This window comes from Panthera pardus, unplaced genomic scaffold, assembly GCF_024362965.1.
Source record: "Panthera pardus isolate Hobbes unplaced genomic scaffold, ASM2436296v1 HiC_scaffold_27, whole genome shotgun sequence".
In the NCBI taxonomy this organism is placed as follows: domain Eukaryota; kingdom Metazoa; phylum Chordata; class Mammalia; order Carnivora; family Felidae; genus Panthera; species Panthera pardus.
This window is the reverse complement of record NW_026526843.1, coordinates 49,984,503-50,008,512: the sequence shown is the minus strand read 5'-3', so window position 1 is coordinate 50,008,512 and position 24,010 is coordinate 49,984,503. Positions and strand designations below refer to the sequence as shown.

General features: G+C 35.3%; 1 protein-coding gene across 1 annotated transcript in view; it reads left to right on the top strand.

Moving 5' to 3' along the window:
- The window catches only part of DIAPH2 (diaphanous related formin 2), a 986,776-nt gene that overhangs the window by 605,417 nt on the left and 357,349 nt on the right, over nucleotides 1-24,010 (top strand). The window contains exon 23 of the mRNA XM_053891427.1: nucleotides 9,677-9,802. Within this exon, the coding sequence (XP_053747402.1) occupies nucleotides 9,677-9,802 (126 nt within the window). The remainder of the gene's footprint in view (nucleotides 1-9,676; nucleotides 9,803-24,010) is intronic.

Genomic DNA, 24,010 nt, shown 5'->3' with positions numbered 1-24,010 from the left:
TTTGGCTAGTTTGAGCTACTAGAAAAACTGTTTGGAAGAACATATGTAATGTCCAGGACTAAATATATATTATCAGTATTACCAGCATGACATCTGGGCATGTGTCATGGTTAGAATTTCTTGTGATTACATCTTAAAAAATATTATTTTTCAACTTTTAAGCATCCAACCCTATTAGATACTGAAATAGTATGTGCTTTTGATTTTGGTGGGAAATTGACAGAAATGTTAATTTCTAATTGTTCCAGGTTAAACATAATGACCATTTGGGTAAATTTCTTATTTGAATTTTATCTATTGCTGGCTCCATAGAAGATATCCAAATCATTTACAAGTTGACAAAATAACTTGGGAAAAAGGACCGTAATTGTTACACTTTTATTTTGTTTTAGAATACTAAAAGCTAGAGATTACAGTGGCAAAAGTAACTTGCTGACTCACTGGAGGGATGATGATGGATCTTTTGAAATTGATATAAAACTAGATTCATTCATTCCAGATGAATGAATATATACAATGAATGAATGAATCTATCATTACACACACACACACACACACACACACACACACATATGATAGAGCTTCTAGAAGGATAGAAGAAGGACTTTATCACATCCAGGGCAACAATAGAATTACTGATTTGGGAAATAAAGCAGATGTGTGCAGCCCTCCCCATCCACTCAATATACTCAGAAGTGGTAATTATATTTGTTTCACTCTGATTAAAATTCAGGTATGGATAGTTGTTGGCCTTAAAAGAGCAGTTCACTAATAAAAACTCAGCAATTAATTGCAATGACCATTCAGAGAAAAACAATCAATAATGCAAGCTGGAAATGTATATACTCTAAAAGAACATTGTGGAGCTACAACAAGGAAGAAGACCTGTTTACTGTGAATACTTCAAGTGGAGCCAGTGGCAGAGAGGGACCAAAGAAGGGTAAAACCTACATTGTCCTGTATCAACTAAACCACCTTTAACCCTTCCCCTTTTACCACTGTTAATGTGCCAATTATGTGCACTATGAAGGAAAACAATCAAGTCTTTCACATTTTTCTTTCTTCTATTGGGGAAATCCTGGCAGATATTTTCATGGCTATGGTCTTTAAAGGCCTTGAGCTCTTTGATTTAGTATACTCACCACACCTCCAAATGCAATAATCTTGGGGGTTGTTATTGGCAACATTTGTTTCAAGAGAAGTATAACAAAAGGACATTGGGGGGGGGGGGGAGAGTCTTAAATATCCATGGTACTCGTGCAAGTTTAGAGTAACTCACAGAAAAATAAAGAGGAAAAACAGGAATAAATTACAAGCATAGCCCAGAAGAAAATGACCTTAACCAACATTTAGAAACATTTGTACTTGGAATGAGTCAGGGATGCAGGAATTATTATCTCGATTTATATAGCCACAAAACTAACTGTAGACTCAATTATATTGTAGCAATGTAATGAAACAATATAACTATTCTAGAGTAGGTTCTGTATGCAAATACCTTTCTGTTACACACATCAAGCTCAGACCCCTCTTCTGAGTTCAGGACCCCATATATTCAACCTCTTAGTTATAATCGCAATTTGGATGGTTCATACAATTGAAACTAAGTAGGTCCCAAGCTAAACCCTTAATCTTTCCCCATAAATCTCCCCTCTAAATATTTTAATTTCTGTTGTTCATGCCAAAAACTTGGAAATCATTCTTAATAACTTCTTCCTTACCTCTCACATTTCATCAACCCTATGACCAGTCTGTACTACCTCTAAAATATGTACTGCAATCATCTTTGGTCACCTTAATCCAAGCTACCATCATCTCCTGTCTAGACCATAGTAATTGGTTCCTAATTCTTGTCGCCTTTTCCATTATTGATCCCTTCGCTGCGTTTTCCACATAGCAGCCAGAGTTATTTATTTTATTTCATTTCATACTTTATTTCATTTCGTTATTCATTTTTGAGCGAGAGACAGACAATGAGCAGGGGAGGGACAGGAGAGAGAGGGAGACACAGAATCTGAAGCAGGCTCCAGGCACTGAGCTGTCAGCACAGAGCCCCATGTGGGGCTCCAATTCACAAGACACGAGATCAAGACCTGAGTCAAAGTCGGAAGATTAACCGACTGAGCCGCCTAGGCACCCCCAGAGTAATTTTTTAATGTAAATTTCATTATCATCTCCTGCCTATATCCAGCATGTCTTAGAAGCTTCAGCCTGCATATGTATTTCCCAATCCTGGCCTTAAGCTAAGACTGTCACCAAAAGTAGGAGATTTCAGTTTGTTTTTTAGCCTTTGATTTAAAAATTCATACATGCTATTTGCCGCAGGCAGAATAGCAGTTGCAGAAAGACAGCAGGTGAAAAAACTGTAATTCTTCATGGGTAGCTTGACTGTCCACTGCTGGTGGTTTGGTGGTCAGGCTACAGGATTTTTTTATTGTATCATTAGTCAGAGGGCTTCAAACTTCCCCTTTATCCTTCTCTACCCCAGTTAACACTTTAGGCATACCTTCCATAGTCAGTAGTAAGGTAGTAAAAGGATTTTTATATATTTATTTTAGTTAGGTTCAATTTTTTAATTTAAAAAATACATCAGGCTGAGGACTTGTATAAATATATTAAGCCAGACACTGAAATATGCTTAGTGGAATTCTTAGAGTTAAACATTTAGATTATGCTTATAAAGCAGTTTTCCTGTTTTCGGTTGGAAGTCCCTCTGTTCCCAGCATGCATTCAGGCTATATTATGAATCCAATTTAGAGAAACTGCACCTTATCCCCAAGGGCACATGTTAGAGGGGCAAGTGATGGCCCTTGTGAGAATATATAAGGGACATATATTTTTAAATTTTATTTAATAAGGATTCTAGTTAAATTGTGTTTCCTTTTAAGGTGACTTTTTAACAATTACTTTTTCTCAGAATTAGTCATTTTCTAATTGATTTTTTATTATAGGAATTTTTTATTGGGGTGCCAGTTACTATGTATATTCTTTAAAAGCCTAAGATGCCCACACTAATAAGCTTTTGCTATTGTTATTATATAAAAACACTTGCTTCATTTCCATGTAAATATCCATGTAAATATCATTTTCATATAAAGTGAAACTATTATAAATGCACTTGAGAAAGAATGCAACTGTGCCTATTGTTCAGGCTGCTTGTAATGTCCTTTTCTACCTATGCTTTCTGGATGAGTCACTTTAATGTTGTGCTGCTCAGCTGATAGTAATTTTTCAACTAAATATATTCAGTTAAAGAAAATTATGGTGCTTATAATCATGTTGGGGCCTATTCACATATAGACTTGCAAGAGTAAAATTTTACTTGGCCTTTCTCAGAGCAAAGATGTAAGAAGTGCTCAATTACTTTGTCAATGGGTAAAATTAATAGAAATATTTAATTCAGAGAAAAAAAATCCTTAAGTTCCTGGCAAAGCTTTTATATTTACATAAAATTACACATTCTGCACATGCTCTAGAGAATGTCACCATTACTGTGATTTTTTTTTAGCTTAAATGTGTATCATTTCTCTGATATAATATGTAATTGAAGAGTCTTTCCATTTAAAATCTCACTTAAAATACTTATTTTATCCTTTACTTTTCTTAAAAATATGAGTTAGAGTAGGTCTATCATTTAAAATGTTTTGAGTCATATATTTGAAGCCAGGAAACAAGTTTATGTATATTTTTCAACTGAAGTAGATAAATAAGATTTGTGGGGAAAGTTTCTCCCTACACATAACTCAAGGGAGTATACTCAAAAGGTTATTTATGGAGTACAAGGAAGAAAGCTATAATAAAGAACTTGATAGCTATAATTTAATTTTTAGTGTTATAATTCAGATTTAGTAATTCAGTAGCAGATGTAAAAAATGAAATGAGAGACAAAATTAAAGTGCCACCAGACTGACTAATCAGTCATTGAAAATGCCCACAGTGGGAATTTACTCAGAAAATGTTTGCACTGTCACTAAAGACTCCCTAATTTATATTAGTAAACTAAATAATGAGAGGCACAAAAATATACCGAGGCTGAGACTATGCAGGAGAGGAGCACTTCTAACTCACTCTGGTATTTTAATGCTCTTGGGACACTAGGAACTCTACATATTCCCCCACCTCCAAGAAGAATATTTCAATCTCTCTCTTGCCTCCTTTCCCACCACCCCATACACACATTCTCTTGCTCTCTAGCTCTCTCTCTAAGAAATATAAGAAGTAATGAAGGCTAGGGCCTTTAAATAGTTAGATAATCAACATTGACTCCTAACACTTAAGATTGAAGCAAATGTACTTAAGGCAAATCATCAGGCAGGTAAACACATGTTAATTCCTTTTTAACACTCAAAAAAAAAAAATCCTGTTATCTTTTATACAAGTCTAGAAAGCCAAAATAACTAACTGGTAACTAACTGGTCTCCAGAGGAATACAGACTACTAATTTCCAGAAGCATTCTTTAAATTTGGAACTTGTTAATATCTCTAACAAATTGGCTGTTCATTAGTATAATAGTCACTAGTTCCCAGACCCAAAATCCTGTGTGCTCTGTAAAACCTACAAACCAGAACAGTCTGTGTTTAGTTTTTTTGATTAGAAAGACACTAATATTATATTAAATTAGACCATAGTGGGGTAGCAACTAGGAAATAACTGCTTTTTTGTTGTTGTTGCTATTCAGATTACATCTAAACTGTTGTTTAATGATTGGGAGCACATTTATAGTAGGAATTTTTCTGTTGGAAGGTAAGGAAAAGAGGGAAGAATAATGGAATGTGAAATGAATATTTATGGATTACCTATAGGTACCAGGTATAATGATAGAAATTTTATATTTAGCAAATCACTTAACTTGAATGACTACCTTTTAAAGAAGGTGTTATTCACTTCATTTTGCAAATCAGGAAATGAAGACCCAGACAAGGTAACCCAACTAGTATTTGGTATGGCAGAGATGAGAATCTGAGTGGATCTGACTCCTAAGACCATACCAGTCTCCTAATATAAGTGACATGTCTGTGTGCCACTGAGCACAGATTTAATTTCAACTTTCTGGCCTTATAGGTCCTAGAGACATTGCTTTACACTTCCAGTTTTCTGGGAAGATGTCATTTGGCTCATATCACAGCCCTGCTTGAGCATAGTAAATACCTCATAAAGTTTTTGTACAGATTAGATGAGTTAATACATAAAACTAGTTAGAATAAGGTCTGGCACATAGTAAGTCCTCACTAAATATTAGTTATTACTTAAGAGTTCAAGAAATAAGTAACCCTTATACCTTAGGAAGACTAGTTGTAGGAAATGGGTGTTTATAGCCTGGGCAGATTAAGAAGATGCAAGTAACACCTTTCCTGTAAAATAGGGAGTAGACTTGATCAGTGTTGCCATAAGGCAACATGAGGACTAAGAGTTGATAAGTTGGTAAGAGTTCAAGTAGTCTGATTTTGATTATAAGTAAACAAAATTTTTTCTAATTATATCAACTGCCAAAAAGGGAATAAGCCACTTGGGATATAGTGAATCATCTGTTCTGCATCTAGTTTATACACCCCTGTAGATCCACTAAGCACCGTTTCTATGCCCCTCCCACCCCCGACCTCCAAGCCTGGGCCACATTGTCTTGTTTCCTAGGCAAAATGGGAAGTTAACACCTTGAAACAGAAATTTGCCAATGAGAGAGTAGAAAATGAGAAGGCACCAACAGGTGAACTGCTCACCCCCTGTAACCAATTCTTCCAAATTGCAGTTCTTTCATTTATCATATCTGAAGACGAGGACTGATTACATGATTAGCAGGGCCCAGTGAAAAGTGAAAACGCAGGGCACCATTTAAAATAAGAATTTCAGGGGCACCTGGGTGGCTCAGCTGGTTAAGCATCTGACTTTGGCTTAGGGCATGATCTTGCAGTTCATGAGTTCAAGCCCCACATCGGGCTCTATGCTGACAGCTCAGAGCCTGGATCCTGCTTCAGATTCTGTGTCTCCCTCTCTCTCTGCCCCTCTTCTGCTCATGTTCTGTCTCTCTCAAAAATAAATAAACCTTAAAAAAAGAAGATTTCTAATAAAATAAAATAAGAATTTCAAAACAGTGACAACAAAGCATTAAACAAAGTTTAGGGCCCTTCCAAGCATGGATTTAAAGCAACCACCTGTAATTTTTGTAAAGCTATGGCCAGTTCAGTAATTTACTCTCTTGTATTAATGTTCTTCCTTTTTTCTTCATGCCCATTTCCCTCTGATTATACCCCACCTTTACCCCTTAAGAAGGACTTAACATGCAGGCTTTGTCTTAGGTTCTGTTTTCTAGGAATATAGACTGTGACATTGTATAACTTGTGTTTTTAAATTTGAGAGGCTGGTCCAAAATCCATTTTAATATTACTTCTAACTCTAAGATACCATAATTCCAACAATTTAAAGATATGCATTTAAATAATTGTATTTTTCATTTAATGCAGCCATGTGAGCCAAAATGAGTTTGCATGTGAGGTAGAATCACACCTCCAGTATTTAATTCTCTTTTGTTCAAGCATAATATTGCAAATTTATTCGAGGGGAAGACAGAAGGAACCTAATGAAGGTGTCCCTTCCTTCCCTTCCTTATCCCAGTTCCTTATTTTCCCATTCATCTAAGCATCTCCTGCAACCCTGCCACCTCTATGTATTGTTAGACAGACTTCAACTTCCTGCTTCTTTTCCACAGTCACATAATACTTGATATGGTAACTTTCAATCATTATGATTATATCTAATCTCTATATGCACATTGATTTGCAGAAGTGAGCATAAATTCCACATATGAGTGAAATCATATGCTATTTGTTTTTCTCTGACTTATTTCACTTAGTGTAATACTGTCTAGCTCCATCCATGTCATTGCAAATAGCAAGATATCATTCTTTTTTATGGCTCAGTAATATTCCGTGTGTGTGTGTGTGTGTGTGTGTGTGTGTGTGTGTGTGTGTGTATCTTTTTTCTTCTCAAATCTAGGGTTAAGGTTACAGTTATGGCCAGGCTTATGGTTAAGGCCAGGAAATGAAACAAATGAGCAAAGAGAAAAAAAGAAAGAAACAACCTAAGAAAGGGACTCTTAACTATAGAGAACAAACTGGTGGTTACCAGAGGGGAGGTAGGTGGGAGGATGGGTTAAATAGGTGATGGGGATTAAGGAGCTCACTTGTAAGGAGCACCAAGTGTTATTGAAGTGTCAGTGACTATATTGTACACCTGAAAATAATATTACACTGTATGTTAACTAATTGGAATTTAAATAAAAACTTTTAAAAAAGAAACTAAAAGAACAGTAGGCATAGGGGCACCTGGGTGACTCAGTCTGTTAAGCATTCGACTCTTGGCTTCAGCTCAGATCATGATCTCATGGTCTGTGAGATGGAGCCCCGCATCAGGCTCTGTGCTGACAGTGCAGAGCCCGCTTGGGATTCTGTCTCTCTCCCTCTCTTTCTCTACCTCTCTCTCTGTCAGAATGAATAAATAAACTTAAAAAAAGTTTAAAAAATAGTAGGCATAAATTAAAGTCTGAACCAAAACTTTTTCAAATATGCATATTCATTCAATATTTATTATTCAATATTTATTCAACATTCAACATTCAACATTATTTATAACAAATACAGAGAGAAAAGTGAAGTATTAGATACAGATCTTACCATTATGCAGCTTGAGGTTTTATAATAGAGGCTCTGTGCTTATGTACACAAACAAAAATAGTTCTCAAAGTGGAAGGTAATATATGGAAGATCACTTGAACAAACCAAAGTGCCTCTAAATGGTAGAGAATTTGGGCTAGAGTTCTGGAAGGATTTCAGAAGATTTAGGATTAGACATGTAAAATTGAGGACAGATGTCTGGAAAATACTGCTTTATTCAGAATTCAATTTGATTAAAAATATTGTCTCTTGTTATTTGAGATATCTAGCCTTTTGTGTGTATAGCACTTGATTAGGCTATTTCTATATTGAACAATCAGAAGATGAATCCTCATCGTCACCCCATTTTTACTACTGGAATTACTATTGCTTGTAGTAGGAGGATTAATATTGTGACCTAAACCTGGCCTTTGGGCACATTTTGTGTATAGCAGAAAGTTACCATGAGCTTATTTCTTTTATGTAACCTAAATGACATTAACAACTTCTGAATTTCATACCTTCATTTTTTCTATCAAGCACATAGGGAAGAACAAACCTTGTGAATAATTATTGAGACTCTAATGGAAAAATGCAAGTGAAAAAATTCGGTTTTAAAATAAGAGAAAATACTTTTCTCCACAGCAAACTCATCCTTTCAATAAACCAAACAATGATGGTCGAGCCATTAGCAAATTTTTGGCAAGAAAAAACTCAGACCTCCTGATAAAGAATAATTTCCAAGCTTGTAAGAGCTAAACAAATGGAACTTAATTGGAAAGAGTTATTTGAACTGACAGATTAATAGGAAAAAAAATTGTCTTTAATGTTCATTTTGGGTTTTCAGTCTCTTGAACTTCCATGTATATTTAAGGCAGTTTCTCCTTGTCAAGTCACATGGGTGTCAGTGTGATGAATTTGTATCAGAAGAGTTTGGCTGAAATTTGCCAGGGGGTTGATTTTTGTCAGTCTCTTAAATTTTTCACTGCAATATGGATATGCCTCTGAATGAAACTAAAATTTCCTTTAAAAAGAAAATTGTAATATTACTCTATTTCTGTTTCACAATCTTTTAATGAAAAGAACAGTGTTTCAGAGGCCAGGATTTAAAAATCAATGTCACAGGATAACCTATTAAATTCTAATACTTAACCTTGTCTTTTCAGCTAGAACGCTGTCAAATGCCATTGTTATTGATAGAAGTGTCTTCATATATAATTGGCAGTCATGCAGTAATAGAGTATCTATAAAATAGTGTCTATTAAAAAATAACTCTGTGCAGAGAGGGCATCATAAGAGATCTGGGAAATGTGTATGTATTTAGGAGCAGTGGGAATACAATACTTAAAATTATTGGTTGTCAACGAGGAGAGAAAAAGAAAAGTACAGATAATGTTAGGGACAATTAAAGCAATTAATGATGGTGTTTGAGGGCACACTGAAGCTTTGTAGGTATGTATGTGCATATGTATTCTCTAGGATTTGCTCTAAATTCTCTTTATGTATCAACAGTATTTTTTCACATGTCTACGTGTATGAAAAGTACTAAAGATGGGTACTTTTACCATACATGTTGGTTTATAAAAATCAGGATATTTCAACAAAAGAAAATATTTGATCCTTTTATATGATTTAACTTTAAATCATTTATATAACCAAGAACATGCATCAATATAGTAAGATCTCTTTGAACCTCAGTTTCTCTTTAATCTTCAAGTTAGATTTTAAAGAAAGAAATATAAGGAATTCCATCAATAAATTTAGATAGAAATGCCTTCATTTGAACTAATGGCTGAATAAAATGGTGACATTCTCATGTTAAACATGATGATTTGCTATATTATATTACACATTTCCACTTATTTCATGGAGAGTAGAATGTTTATGAGCAGGAATTCCAAAAGACGCGAGTTAACTTAATGGAACTATTCTGCACATTAGAAAATATTTTAACTGATACTGGTTTTTTTAGTTGTTTTACGGATTATTTGGTAAAATAACTCTAAACACTTTGCACATTGTTCTTTAGTTTCAGCTCAAATTCTCAAGAACAACCTTGCAACAATGGAACAACACATTGTTCATCTGGAACGTGACATCAAGAAATTCCCCGAAACAGAAAATAGACATGATAAGTTTGTGGAGAAGATGACAATATCCTTTATTTATTTAAGCATTTTGTTTATTAGTTTCTCTCTCTCTCTCTCTCTCTCTCTCTCTCTCTCTCTGTATTTACTGTGTAGTTAGTTCTAAACTTACTACTCTATTCAGACTGGATGAATTTATATAGGCTGTTTTTATATTAGCAGCATAAATTTTAGTTGACAGTGTTTCAAACCAGGTAGATTAGGCAAGGGAACAGTTATATGAGAAAAAATACCATTTCTCAAAGAAGAATTTCATTTGAAGCTCCGCTGGATATGCAAGGTAAGTCTTATGAGACTTGAGTAGACACAAAACAAAACAAAGAATCTCCTTATGTAACTAGTTGCTTAGAGAAAATGATCAACATAAGTTTTTTTTGGGTCAGAAGTTGTTTTTTTTTTTTTTTTTTTCCTCTTTGCATGTGTGCAGGTATTTGCTGAGGACACACATGTGTATTCAAGAGCAATCAGAGGATGGCCAATATCAATTGACTGAAAGGATTGAGAAGGATAAAATGGATGCCTGGATGGAGGGTTAGATGAATTGATTAGTAGATTATGTATTTAAATAAATTATAGTAGCTATCTATATAACATTAAGTATTTACTTCTAAATAAGTATTTTTAAATCCCTATTTTATATACAGTATATTCATATAAAGTATAGAAATATATGCAAGAAGAACTTAAGAAATAGCATTTAGCTTGAATTGCTTAATGTTAAATCTGGCACCTAAATTAAATATGACTTTTTTCTCTTTTGGTTTTCAAAAGTTTGAGCCATATCATCCTCTTTTAGGTTTAAATAAATATCTTGAACTACATACTGGTTCACCATTTTATCTCTTTAGAGGGAATAAATAGTATAAATACTTTATCTGATAAGTAAATTCTTCCAACTATATGACAGTCACCTTGTTTCAAGGTTAAATCTATTACCTTTTTTCTTCTGTGGTATGCTTATTTAACTGCCAAACTTGGAAGTTACGGTACTGAACTTGAATTACTTGAGAATAGCAATTTAGATTTTCATGAAAAATGTTTTTTTTTTCATTCAAAGGCATTTGATTCATGAATTAATACTGTTTTATGTAGTCTGTTAGTGATGCTGAGTACTTTCATAAATAGAAATATTGGAAACATACGTTTGTGAGTGCTTGGAAGCAGAAAATCCTCAAAAATAACCTTGTATTATGTAATTTCCCACATTGGGATACTTAATGTAAATATTTAGCTTTATTGCTGACTAGATTTTTCTTAAAAATATGTTATATTGTCCTGTGACTGGAAATACCACCAACATCTCTCTACTTTTGATTTTTGTTCTTGCCTCATATATTTGAATTTAATTCCTGATCCCCTTGTTCCTTTTAATATTTTCTTCTACCGTTGTCTTATGGCCACACAACAGCTTGCAACATTGAGGAGTCTTTGTTGCTCATTTAGAAAAAGAAAAGTAATTTCAAACCCTCATGAACTTGGCCAAGACTCTTTATTTTGTTTCTCTCTTTATGCAGGTAATTAAGCACTCTAAAATGAAAATCCAAAGCCTCCTGTATCTGTATGTTACAGATGAATGGTTATTCTTCATTTAAGTGGCACTAAAGTGTGACTATTTGTCCACAAGGGGATTGCAAATTATATTAAAACGTATGGGGCTGTTACTTTGTATATCATATTTTTTTGAAAAACAAAATAAAATATACAGCAATTTATTTTAGGTAAAGTTTAGAATATTGAGTTGAGTTGGTTAAAAACTCCAAGTTAATGAATGACAATGATAAATCCGTTGCTCAAATTATTCTTGCTTTGGAAGACTCTTTAAGGCACCCATTGAGAGTTTCAATCTTCTAGAAAATTACAAACAAAATGCATGATCTTCATATGTATATATGTTTTATGAATTTTTGTGCCTAATTAATACTTTTCTACTCTTCTGGCACTAACAAAAGAGAAGGATATTTTAAAGTTGGATACTTGATTATGTTTTTTTTTATTTTATTTATTTATTCTGAGAGAGAGAGTGCAAGCATGGGTGAGCAGGGGAGGGGCAGAGAGAGAGGGAGAATCCCAAGAAGGCTCTGCACTGTTAGCCCAGAGCCTGATGTGGGGCTCAATCTCATGAACTGCAAGATCATAACCTCAGCTGAAATCGGTTGGGCTGCTCAACCAACTGAGCCACCCAGGTATCCTGGAATACTTGATTATGTTTTAAGATTAAAACCACAATTCTATGTTTAGTACAGGATTCTTTCTACTGGATGATCTTTCTGATACTTCTGTCCCCTGCCAATAATTTGTTTTGTTTTAGGTCACTGAACTTTAAATTGAACAACTACAGGCACAAGTATGGGAATAGTTTCCCTTGCAAGTAACCTTACCTACTCAAGAATAATCTCTCTTATAAGGACTATGAATTCAAAAACTGAATAGCACTGCCATGCCTCTCTGCTTTCAGAACAGCATCATTGCTATTGCTAATGACAATGGCATGATTGCCAGAGAGTAACCGAATATGCAGGCTGAATCTTCACCAAATCTCCAAGTAGAGCTAAATCTCATAGCACCTTATGTTCACCCTTACTCTTTCACAATATTGACTGAACAGTTAAAATGTGCTAGTCATTCCCAGGCCATGAAAATATAATAGTGCACAAGATGGAAAACTTGACCTCAGGCTACTGACAGTCTGGCATTTCCATGCTTCTCTGTCTTGCTGTCTCCATGGTCATATCCAGTGTGCTAATTTATATATGTCCATCATCATGTATAGCACGTAGCAACTTGTGGAAACTCATTAGGTACGTATTGAGTCACATATTATAAATCTTCTCAGGAACTTAAATAACATTGAATCATCCTTTTAGAGTATGTATGTAAAGTGTAATCAGATTGAGAAAGGATAATCCACACCTTTTTAAAGTAAATGTAAAAAAAAAACAATGACCAGGGAGGGAGGTTTAAAAAAAAAAAAAGAAGACAACGAAAAGGTCTCCTATGAATGTATTGGCTCAAGCTATTTCCTACATCCTGAAGAATAGCCAGTGGCTTTAGAAGGAACCTTATCACCTCTGTCTCCCTTTCTCTGTCCAAAATTGATTGCTTGTTCTGACTCAGAAAAATAGATGGAAAGAGTAAAATAAGCAAAACTAATTTTATAAGACTACAAAAAAGGGAGAAATGGGGATAATTCTCTTATAAATCATAGTATGGAGGTTCTAGGATCAAAGGGGATAATCTATAATGGATATAATAGCACTAAATATATAGAAATGCACATTGTTCAAAAATCTAACTATGTGAGGAAGTTATTGCTATTATGCAGATTCTTAAAGCAGAATTCTCAGTATTCTTCATGTGCATATGCTCATAATAGTATTGGAAGTTTCAGTTCATTTGTTCAGTGAATTGAAATAGAGTCTATATTCTTATTTTTAGTAAGTTTAAAAATGGTAATATTCACTTTTATTTGTTGAATGTTTACTATGTATTAGATATTACTTAATTTTACATACTTGAGCTTTAAAAGGCATTCTTGTTTATTAAATGAGGAGTATTTTCCATATATGATACTAGAATTGTCCACCTTGTGCCTGTTTGATTGTAGTGAGCTCGAGCTGTCTTTTTTTTTTTTTAATATTCATTTATATTTGAGGGAGAGAGACAGACAGTGCATGAGCAAGGGAGGGGCAGAGAGAGAGAGATGGAGACAGAATCTGAAGCAGGCTTCAGGCTCTGAGCTGTCATCACAGAGCCAGATGTGGGGCTCGAAATCACAAGCCGTGAGATCATGACCTGAGCCGAAGTCAGACACTCAACCGACTGAGCCACCCAGGTGCCCCTGTTTTTTTTTTTTTTAATTTTTATGATAATTTATTTATTTTTGAGAGAAAGAGTGAGAGAGAGAGACAGCAGGGGAGGGGAAGAGAGAGAGGGAGATAGAATCCCAAGCAGACTCCATGCCATCAGCACAAAGCCTGATGGGGGCTTGAACCCACAAACCGTGAAATCATGACCTGAGCTGAAACCAAGAGTCAGATGCTCAACTGACTGAGCCCCCAGGCACCCCTCAAGCTGTCTTAAGATAACTTCAACAACTCATGACATTATTTCTCATAGCCCTGTTGTTTTTAATTTACTAATTTCTAGATTCCACCTCTTTTTCTCTTTTAAGATTACTAGGAATTATGTAGTCTGTGTCTTTGTTTGGCTCCTATTGGAAATACTGGTGAGGTAGGGGCGCCTGGGTGGCTCAGTCGGTTAAGCGGCCGACTTCGGCTCAGGTCATGATCTCACGATCCGTGAGTTTGAGCCCCACGTCGGGCTCTGTGCTGACAGCTCAGAGCCTGGAGCCTGTTTCAGATTCTGTGTCTCCCTCTCTCTAACCCTCCCCCGTTCATGCTCTGTCTCTCTCTGTCTCAAAAATAAATAAACGTTAAAAGGAAATATTGGTGAGGCAAGGTTCAGAATAACACCTGAAATCAATCACATTTTCAAAGTTCTGAAAAATAGCCCATACTAAAGAGAGGTGAGAGGGAGCAGTGTGAATGGACTGCTCGCCAATCCTTAGACCTGGATATCCTCTGAGTGCACATTATATGTGGATTCTGAATTTGCATTTTTTTTCTACTTGACCAGTAATGTGGCTGTGCAAGATTTTTTCTTTCTTGCTTTAAAATTGAAGGATCACTTTTACTTATTACTCCTTGCTTTTTCTGACAGGAAAGAAGACCATTCTTAAAAAAGGGCTTCTTAGACTTTTAAATATGTGTTGTGATTTAAAATCTTAAGCTGTCTAAAAAGCACATTAACCACAATGTTCACCTTCCTGCTTATATCCTGTTGACAAATTTCTTATCACATTTACTCACATAGATTTTGGCAATGGCAGGGCAGTCTACTGCCCAAAGTCAACTTAGTTTTTTGATTGACTGGTGGCTAAATGACTTCACCAACTGGAGGACAGGAGTGACTGAACAGCAGGGGCACCTTTAACACATTGACAAGAGCTGACAGAATGTTAATGACATTAACACCTGTCATCTAACTATCTACTCCTGGGATTTTCTCATAGTAGAAGGGAAAATCATTTAAACTGGTTAAAAATCAAGTTACTGAGGAAACACACTGTTCTTACCAGACAATTCAAAACAGATTTGGAGTCTCTACTGCATTGCAATTATGTTAATTTTTATTCCACTTTCTTTAATAAGAGATTTTTTTGAAAAATGAGAAAACCCACAATTATTCAACCACAGTAACATTAATCACATTTGAGACCATGCCAGTAACAGGTTTTAGTGAGATGATGATCCACACGTTGTAAATTAATGACATGTAATCAATATAACAAAACCAAAATGAAACATCAAAAGCCAAGTACTCTCCCATTGTTTTATATTAATATAGTAATATAACTGTTTTCTAACTCCTGAAGAAAAAACAAGGACTTAGACTAGACTGGAGGGAATTTCACTGGATCTGACCCTCTCTCCTTACCTTCAATTGCCTGCTGCTCTCAAACTCAGAAAATTAGGAAGCTCAAAGCAAAACATTTTATGAGAATGCTCAGGGAGAGAGGGTCCAGGATATAAGAAATGAGTAAGTAAGTAAATAAATAAATAAACAAACAAACATGGGCAGTAATGGCAATAATGCATATATATTGAAAAGCAAATTGTTTTAGAAAACCACATAAGGGAAAATATTGCTTTTCTAAAAAGGAAGATTGTTATCATTTTTTTAAATACACACTCTTCATAATGTTATTGAGTGTTTTTTTAATGTTTATTTTATTTTTAGCACAAGCAGGGGAAGGGCAGAAAGAGAGAGGGACAGAGGATCTGAAGTGGGCTCTGCACTGACAGCAGAGAACCCGATGTGGGGCTCAAACCCACAAACCATGAGATCATTACATGAGCTGAAGCCAGACACTTAACCGACTGAGCCACCCAGGTGCCCTGTTTTTTATTATAATTATTTGTGCATTGATTTGAAATAGAAAGTATAATCATACATACTACTACTAATAATAAAAATGATAATAAAACAATAATAATAAACAGTTTGGTGACTGTCATATGACAGTCACAGTGCTAGGAATACACACACACACACACATACTCATAAACAATCCCAATTGTGTTTAGAAAACTCTCAAATTGCACCAAATACTGAGGACATTTTATGTTTCAAAAACTCTGTTAACTTTTCCCCCAAAGTTGCTTTTACTATTGGCAAGGTGTTGAATGTCAGTATTTTTGAAAAGCTATCTAAGATTCAGTGGAAAACCTAAAGCTCTACAAACCTTGTGGGAGCTTTAATTTTTCAGCTAAAGAGGTTTGAATAGATTTAGCTATCCCACCGAACTTTCCCATCACCAGAGATTTGCCTATTGCTCGTTTACATAGAGCTTAACTACAGTGGTTTCCTTTTTCAACATTTACTTTTTTATTTAAACAGCTTAATCAAGAGTTATAAAAACACTGGATCAGTCTTTTCAAATAAAAGTGAAATGCAGCAGCTCAATAGGTTAGTCTTACAAAAGAAGCCCTGCTGCCTGCTTGAAGTTTAGGTGTTAAAATGATGTTTTTTTCAAATGCCGAAAGATCTAGTTTTTGATAGCAAGGTCATATCTTTGAGTTGCAAGTTTAAAAAACCTGGAAATTCTTTTGATTTGTGGTGTGTGTGTGTGTATGTGTGTGTGTGTGTGTGTGTGTGATGATTAACATTCTTGATAGGTTAATTATAGGAAGATTTCTATAATTTTATTAACTCAGTCATGCTATACATAGAACTTATTGCCTCACTCTTTGTTTTCCTGCTCCTATATGTTGTTATTTTTGTTTTTATAACATAAAACGCCAAGATTCTTAGGTTAGTAATACTAATATTGATCCAAAACTATTTTCCTCTTCCATAAGTCATTGCTTTACATTTAAATCTTAATGTTCTTGAGAGTAAAGTGTTTTAATATTTATTTCCTTTAGAGGAAGTAAAAGTATCAGCTTTCAATAAGTTAGCCTGAACCCAGATATTCAAGAAAATGAAATGATAATTCCAAGTTATGCAAATTAAATACATTTAAACACAAAGGGATTATATTAGGTAATCTTGAATGTCCCTTTCAGCTCTAAAATGTTTTTATATTCCTAATCCAGTGTAGTGTTTCTATCCTTGTTCTACTTAAATATTAAATCCATAAATGTTGAAATAATTTCCTCCCTGATATTTATTTCATGTCACTAGTATTGATAATATAGTACCATAATGTTATCCCTACTGGTAAACAAATGTATTCATTCAACAAATGAATTCAGCAAATTTTATAAAAATAACTACTATGTTTCAAGCCCTGTTTTTTTCCCAGTGAGGATTCAACGATAAGAAAGTTTACATACACATATACATATACATATACATATTCCAGTGCAGTAGACAAGTGAAAAACAAATTTGTAGTATAATACCAAAACATGATTACTGATAAAAATAAAGTTGGGCAAAATGATTAAAAATGATAGTAGGAGCTTTTTTTTCTAAAGATAAATTGGTTAGGGAAGACCCCTTATGAGGGAGTAACATTTAAACAGAGAAGTGAATCAAGTGACGGAATGATTTGTGTGAATAACTGAGGGAGGAGCCATCTGTACAGAGGGTACTACTAGTGCAAAGGCTTTGAGGTGTGAACATGAGCATGGAAGTATGCAAAAAATAGCAAGAAGACCAGTGTGGCTAGTTTGCAGTGAGAGAGGCAGATAATAAGAAGAAAGAGTAGTGAAGGTGAAATCATGGAAGACCTTGTTGTATGATGGAAAGACATTTGAGGATTGAAAAGAGGAGAATGACCATTACATAGATGAGGAAGACTGAAGGAGGAGGAATAGAAGTTGTGGCAGTAGTGAATCAAGACTTTGGTTTCAGATCTGTTAAGTTTGAGACAATATTAGGCATCCAGGCGGAGATGCAAAGCCTAGAATACTTGAGCCTAAACTCTAGGGAAGGGTCCAAACTTGAAATAAAAATTTAGGAACCATCAGCATGTAGATGCTATTTAAAACCATTAGATTAGGTAAGATTACCTAGAGAATGTCAACAGAAGAGAGGCCCAAGGCCTAAGGTCTAGGGCACTCCAACATTTAGAAGTTAAGGAGATGAGAAGACTTTTAACAAAAGAGGTGGGGAAACCAAAGGTACAGCTAGTGTGATAGGAGGAAACCAGAAAATTGTACTGGCCTGGAATCCAAGTGACAAAAATGTTTGAAGAAGGATCCTTTAGACTAGACTCATGCATTCTATGTATTGGTTAAAAATATATTATTGTGGACTTGTTAAATTAACATTTGTTAAGTGGAGGCAGTTCAACAAAAGACCACAAGAAAAGTTTATTACTCAGGTCCTGGAGGAAGTAGGTACACAGCAGCCCCCAAGTGGCCACATAGCAGGAAGGCCAAGGTAGAGTGAAGGCAGAGAAAGCTACAGGACTTAGAGCACATGACTTTATCAGAGTACATGGGTGGAGTGGTTAGGGATTCCTGGGCTACAGCCAGATTGGCCAAATCCAACCCAAAACAGCAGTGTTTTGGTAAGCTCTACAAGGGTCTTCTCTAATGGGCACACAAGGGAAAGGCCCTGGGTAGGTGGAAGGGGCGCTGTTGGTCAGAAGGGCTGCTTGGCAAATCTTATCAGGAATTTACATTTACTTGTGACTGTGAGCTGCTATCGCCATGCTTTTTGGGAGGCACTAATGTCACTTCAAGGCCCTTGCATGCCACTTGGCCACACAAAATGGACCAGGCAGCAATATCATGGAGTAGTTTAGCTAAATTCTCCACAGGTATTATGTATAAGGCATTGCACACAGGGAGGAACTACTGACTTGACAATCCTCTTTATTTTATTGACAAAATGTAGACTCATATCATGCATTTCTTCATTTACTTTGCTATTTGTTCAGATAGTGCACACACAGGTTAGATTTCTTTTCTTTTTTTTTTTTTTTTTTTAGGTAAAAGTAACTTAACTTTATTTTTTAGTTTTTAAATTTTACATCCAAATTAGTTAGTATATAGTGAAGTAATTATTTCAGAAGTAGATTCCTTAATGTCCCTTACCCATTTAGCCCATCCTCCATCCCACAACCCCTCCAGCAACCCTGTTTGTTCTCCATATGTATGAGTCTCTTTTGTTTTGTCCCCCTCCCTATTTTTATATTATTTGTTTCCCTTCCCTTATGTTCATCTGTTTTGTCTCTTAAAGTCCTCATATGAGTGAAGTCATATGATTTTTGTCTTTCTCTGACTAATTTCACTTAACATAATACCCTCCAGTTCCATCCACGTAGTTGCAAATGGCAAGATTTCATTCATTTTGATTGGCGAGTAATACTCCATTGTATATATATATACCACAACTTCTTTATCCATTCATCCATTGATGGACATTTGGGTTCTTTCCATACTTTGGCTATTGTTGACAGTGCTGCTGTAAACATGGGGGTGCATGTGTCCCTTCGAAACAGCACACCTGTATCCCTTGGATAAATACCTAGTAGTGCAATTGCTGGGTTGTAGGGTAGTTCTATTTTTAGTTTTTTGAGAAATCTCCATACTGTTGTCCAGAGTGGCTGCACCAGCTTGCATTCCCACCAACAATGCAAAAGAGATCCTCTTTCTCCACATCTTCACCAATATCTGTTGTTGCCTGAGTTGTTAATGTTAGCCATTCTGATAGGTGTAAGGTGGTATCTCATCGTGGTTTTCATTTGTATCTCCCTGATGATGAGTGATGTTGAGCATTTTTTCATGTGTCGGTTGGCCATCTGGATGTTTTCTTTGGAGAAGTATCTGTTCATATCTTTTGCCCATTTCTTCACTGGATTATTTGTTTTTTGAGTGTTGAGTTTGATAAGTTCTTTGCAGATTTTGGATGCTAACCCTTTATCAGATATGTAATTTGCAAATATCTTCTCCCAGTCTGTCGGTTGCCTTTAGTTTTGCTGATTATTTAGTTCACTGGGCAGAAGCTTTTTATTTTGATGAGATCCCAGTAGTTCATTTTTGCTTTTGTTTCCCTTGCCTCTGGAGACGTGTTGAGTAAGAAATTGCTGCAGCCAAGATCAAAGAGGTTTTTGCCTGATTTCTCCTGGAGGATTTTGATGGCTTCCTGTCTTACATTGAGGTCTTTTATCCATTTTGAGCTTATTTTTGTGTATGGTGTAAGAAAGTGGTCCAGGTTCATTCTTCTGCATGTCGCTGTCCACTTTTCCCAGCACCACTTGCTGAAGAGACTGTCTTTATTCCATTGGAGATTCTTTCCTGCTTTGTCAAAGAGTAGTTGGTCATATGTTTGTGGGTCCATTTCTGAGTTCTCTATTCTGTTCTATTGATCTGAGTGTCTGTTCTTGTGCCAGTACTATACTATATTGATGATTACAACTTTGTAGTATAGCTTGAAGTCTGGGATTGTGATGTTTCTTGCTTTGGTTTTCTTTTTCAAGATTGCTTGGGCTATTCGGGGTCTTTTCTGGTTCCATAAAAATTTTAGGATTATTTGTTCTAGTTCTGTGAAGAACTGGTGTTACTTTGATAGGGATTGCATTGAATATGTAGACTGCTTCGGGTAGTATCGACATTTTAACAATATTTGTTCTTGTATCCAGGAGCATGGAATCTTTTTCCATTTCTTTGTGTCTTCTTCAATTTCTTTCATACACTTTCTATAGTTTTCAGTATATAGATTTTTCACATCATTGGTTAGATTTATTCGTAGGCATTCTATGGTTTTTGGTGCAACTGTAAATGAGATAGATTTCTTGATTTCTCTTTCTCTTACTTCATTGTTGGTGTATAGGAATGCAACCAATTTCTGTGCATTGATTTTATATCCTGCCACTTTGCTGAATTCATGAATCAGTTCTAGCAGTTTTTTTGGTGGAATATTTTGGGTTTTCCATATAGAGTATCATATCATCTGCAAAGAGTGGAAGTTTGGCCTCCTCCTGGCTGATTTGGATGCCTTTTATTTCTTTGTGTTGTCTGATTGCAGAGGCTAAGACTTCCAATACTATGTTGAATAACAGTGGTGAGAGTGGACATCCCTGTCTTGTTCCTGACCTTAGGTGGAAAGCTCTCAGTTTTTCCCCATTGAGGATGATATTAGCATTGGGTCGCTTGTATATGGCTTTTATCATCTCAAGGTATGATCCTTCTATCCCTACTTTCTTGAGGATTTTTATCAAGAAAGGATGCTGTATTTGTTAAATGCTTCTCTGCATCTATTGAGAGGATCATATGGTTCTTGTCTTTTATTTTATTGATGTGATGAATCATGTTAATTGTTTTGTGGATATTGAACCAGCCCTGCATCCCAGGTATAAATCACACTTGGTCGCGGTGAATAATTTTTTAATGTACTGTTTGATCCGGTTGGCTAATACCTTGTTGACTATTTTTGCATCCATGTTCATCAGGGAAATTGGTCTATAGTTCTCCTTTTTAGTGGGGTCTCTGTCTCTTTTTGGAATCAGGGTAATACTGGCTTCATAGAAAGAGTTTGGATGTTTTCCTCCCATTTCTATTTTTTGGAACAGTTTCAAGAGAATAGGTGTTAACTCTTCCTTAAATGTTTGGTAAAATTCCCCTGGAAAGCCATCTGGCCCTGGACTCTTGTTTTTTGGGAGATTTTTGATTACTAATTCTATTTCCTTACTGGTGATGGGTCTCTTCAAATTTTCTGTTTCTTCCTGTTTCAGTTTTGGTAGTGTATATGTTTCTAGGAATTTGTCCATTTCTTCCAGATTGCCCATTTTATTGGCATATAATTGCTCATATTATTATCTTATTATTGCCTTTATTTCTGTTGTGTTGGTTGTGATTTCTCCTCTTTCATTCCTGATTTTACTTCTTTGGGTCCTTTCCTTTTTCTTCTTGATCAAACTGGCTAGTGGTTTATCAATTTTGTTAATTCTTTCAAAGAACCAGCTTCTGGTTTCATTGATCTGTTCTGGGTTTTTTTTTAGTTTCGATAGCATTGATTTCTCCTCTAATCTTTATTATTGCCTGTTTTCTGCTGGTTTTGGGTTTTATTTGCTGTTCTTTTTCCAGCTCCTTAAGGCATAAGGTTAGGTTGTGTATCTGAGATCTTTCTTCCTTCTTTAGGAAGGCCTGAATTGCTACATACTTTCCTCTTATGACCACCTTTGCTGTGTCCCAGAGGTTTTGGGTTGTGGTGCTTTCATTTTCATTGACTTCCATATACTTTTTAATTTCTTCTTTAACTGCTTGGTTAGCCTATTCATTCTTTAGTAGGATGTTTTTCAGTCTCCAAGTATTTGTTACCTTTCCAAATTTTTTTCTTGTGGTTGATTTAGAGATTCATAGCATTGTGGTCTGAAAATATGCACGGTATGATCTCGATCTTTTTGTACTTACTTAGGGCTGATTTGTGTCCCAGTATATGGTCTATTCTGGAGAATGTTCCATGTGCACTGGAGAAGAATGTATATTCTGCTGCTTTAGGATGAAATGTTCTGAATATATCTGTTAAGTCCATCTGGTCCAATGTGTCATTCAAAGCCATTGTTTCCTTGTTGATTTTTTGATTAGATGATCTGTCCATTGCTGTGAGTGGGGTGTTAAAGTCTCCTATTATTATGGTATTACTATAGATGAGTTTCTTTATGTTTGTGTTTAATTGATTTATATATTTGGGTGCTTCCACATTTGGAACATAAATGTTTATAATTGTTAGGTCTTCTTGGTGGATAGACCCCTTGATTATGATATAATGCCCTTTTGCATCTCTTGATTCAGTCTTTATTTTAAAGTCTAGATTATCTGATATAAGTATGGCTTTCTCTTGTTGACCATTAGCATGATAGATGGTTCTCCATCCCCTTATTTCCAATCTGTAGGTGTCTTTAGGTCTAGATTGGGTCTCTTGTAAACAGTATATAGATGGGTCTTGTTTTCTTATCCACTCTGTTACCCTATGTCTTTTGATTGGAGCATTGAGTCCATTGATGTTTAGAGTGAGTACTGAAAGATATTAATTTATTGCCATTATGATGCTTGTAGAGTTGGATTTTCTGGTGGTGTTCTCTGGTTCTTTCTAATCTTTTGTTGCTTTTGGTATATATATATATATATATATATATATACACATATATATGTATGTATGTATGTATATATGTATACATATATATGTATATATACATATATATATACATACATACATATATATGTATATATATATTTTTTTTTTTCATCTTTTCTCCCCTCAGAAAGTCCCCCTTAAAATTTCTTGAGGGCTGGTTTAGTGGTCACAAACTCTAATTTTTGTTTGTCTGGGAAACTTTTTATCTCTCCTTCTATTTTGAATGACAGCCTTGCTGGATAAAGAATTCTTGGCTGCATATTTTTCTGATTCAGCACACTGAACATATCTCGCCACTCCTTTCTGGCCTGCCAAGTTTCTGTGGATAGGTCTGCTGCAAACCTGATCTGGCTTCTCTTGTAGGTTAGGGACTTTTTTTCCCTTGCTGCTTTCATGATTCTCTCCTTGCCTCAGTATTTTGTGAATTTGACTATGATATGCCTTGTTGATGGTCGTTTTTTGTTGAATCTAATGGGGGTCCTCTGTGCTTCCTGGATTTTGATGTCTGTGTCTTTCCCCAGGTTAGGAAAGTTTTCTGCTATGATTTGCTCACATAACCCTTCTACCCCTATTTCTCTCTCTTCCTCCTCTGGGACCACTATGATTCTGATGTTCCTTTTTCATGAGTCACTGATTTATCTAATTCTTAAATCATGCTCTTTTTCCTTAAAATCCCTCTTTTTTTTCTTCTTCGTTATTCTCTATAAGTTTGTCCTCTACATCGCTGATTCTCTGTTCTGCCTCATCCATCATTGCTGCTGCTGCATCCATCCATGATTGCAGCTCAGTTATAGCATTTTTTATTTCATTCTGGCTATTTTTTACTTCTTTTATCTCTGCAGAAAGGGATTCTAATCTATTTTCGACTCCAGATAGTGTTCTTATTATTTTGATTCTAAATTCTGTTTTAGACATCTTGCTTGTATCCATGTTGGTTAAATCCCTGGCTGTCGTTTCTTGGTGCTCTTTCTTTTGGGGTGAATTCCTTCATTTTGTCATTTTGAAGGGAGAAAAGGAATTAATGAAGTAGAAAAATTGAAATTAAAAAATTAAAATTAAAAAATT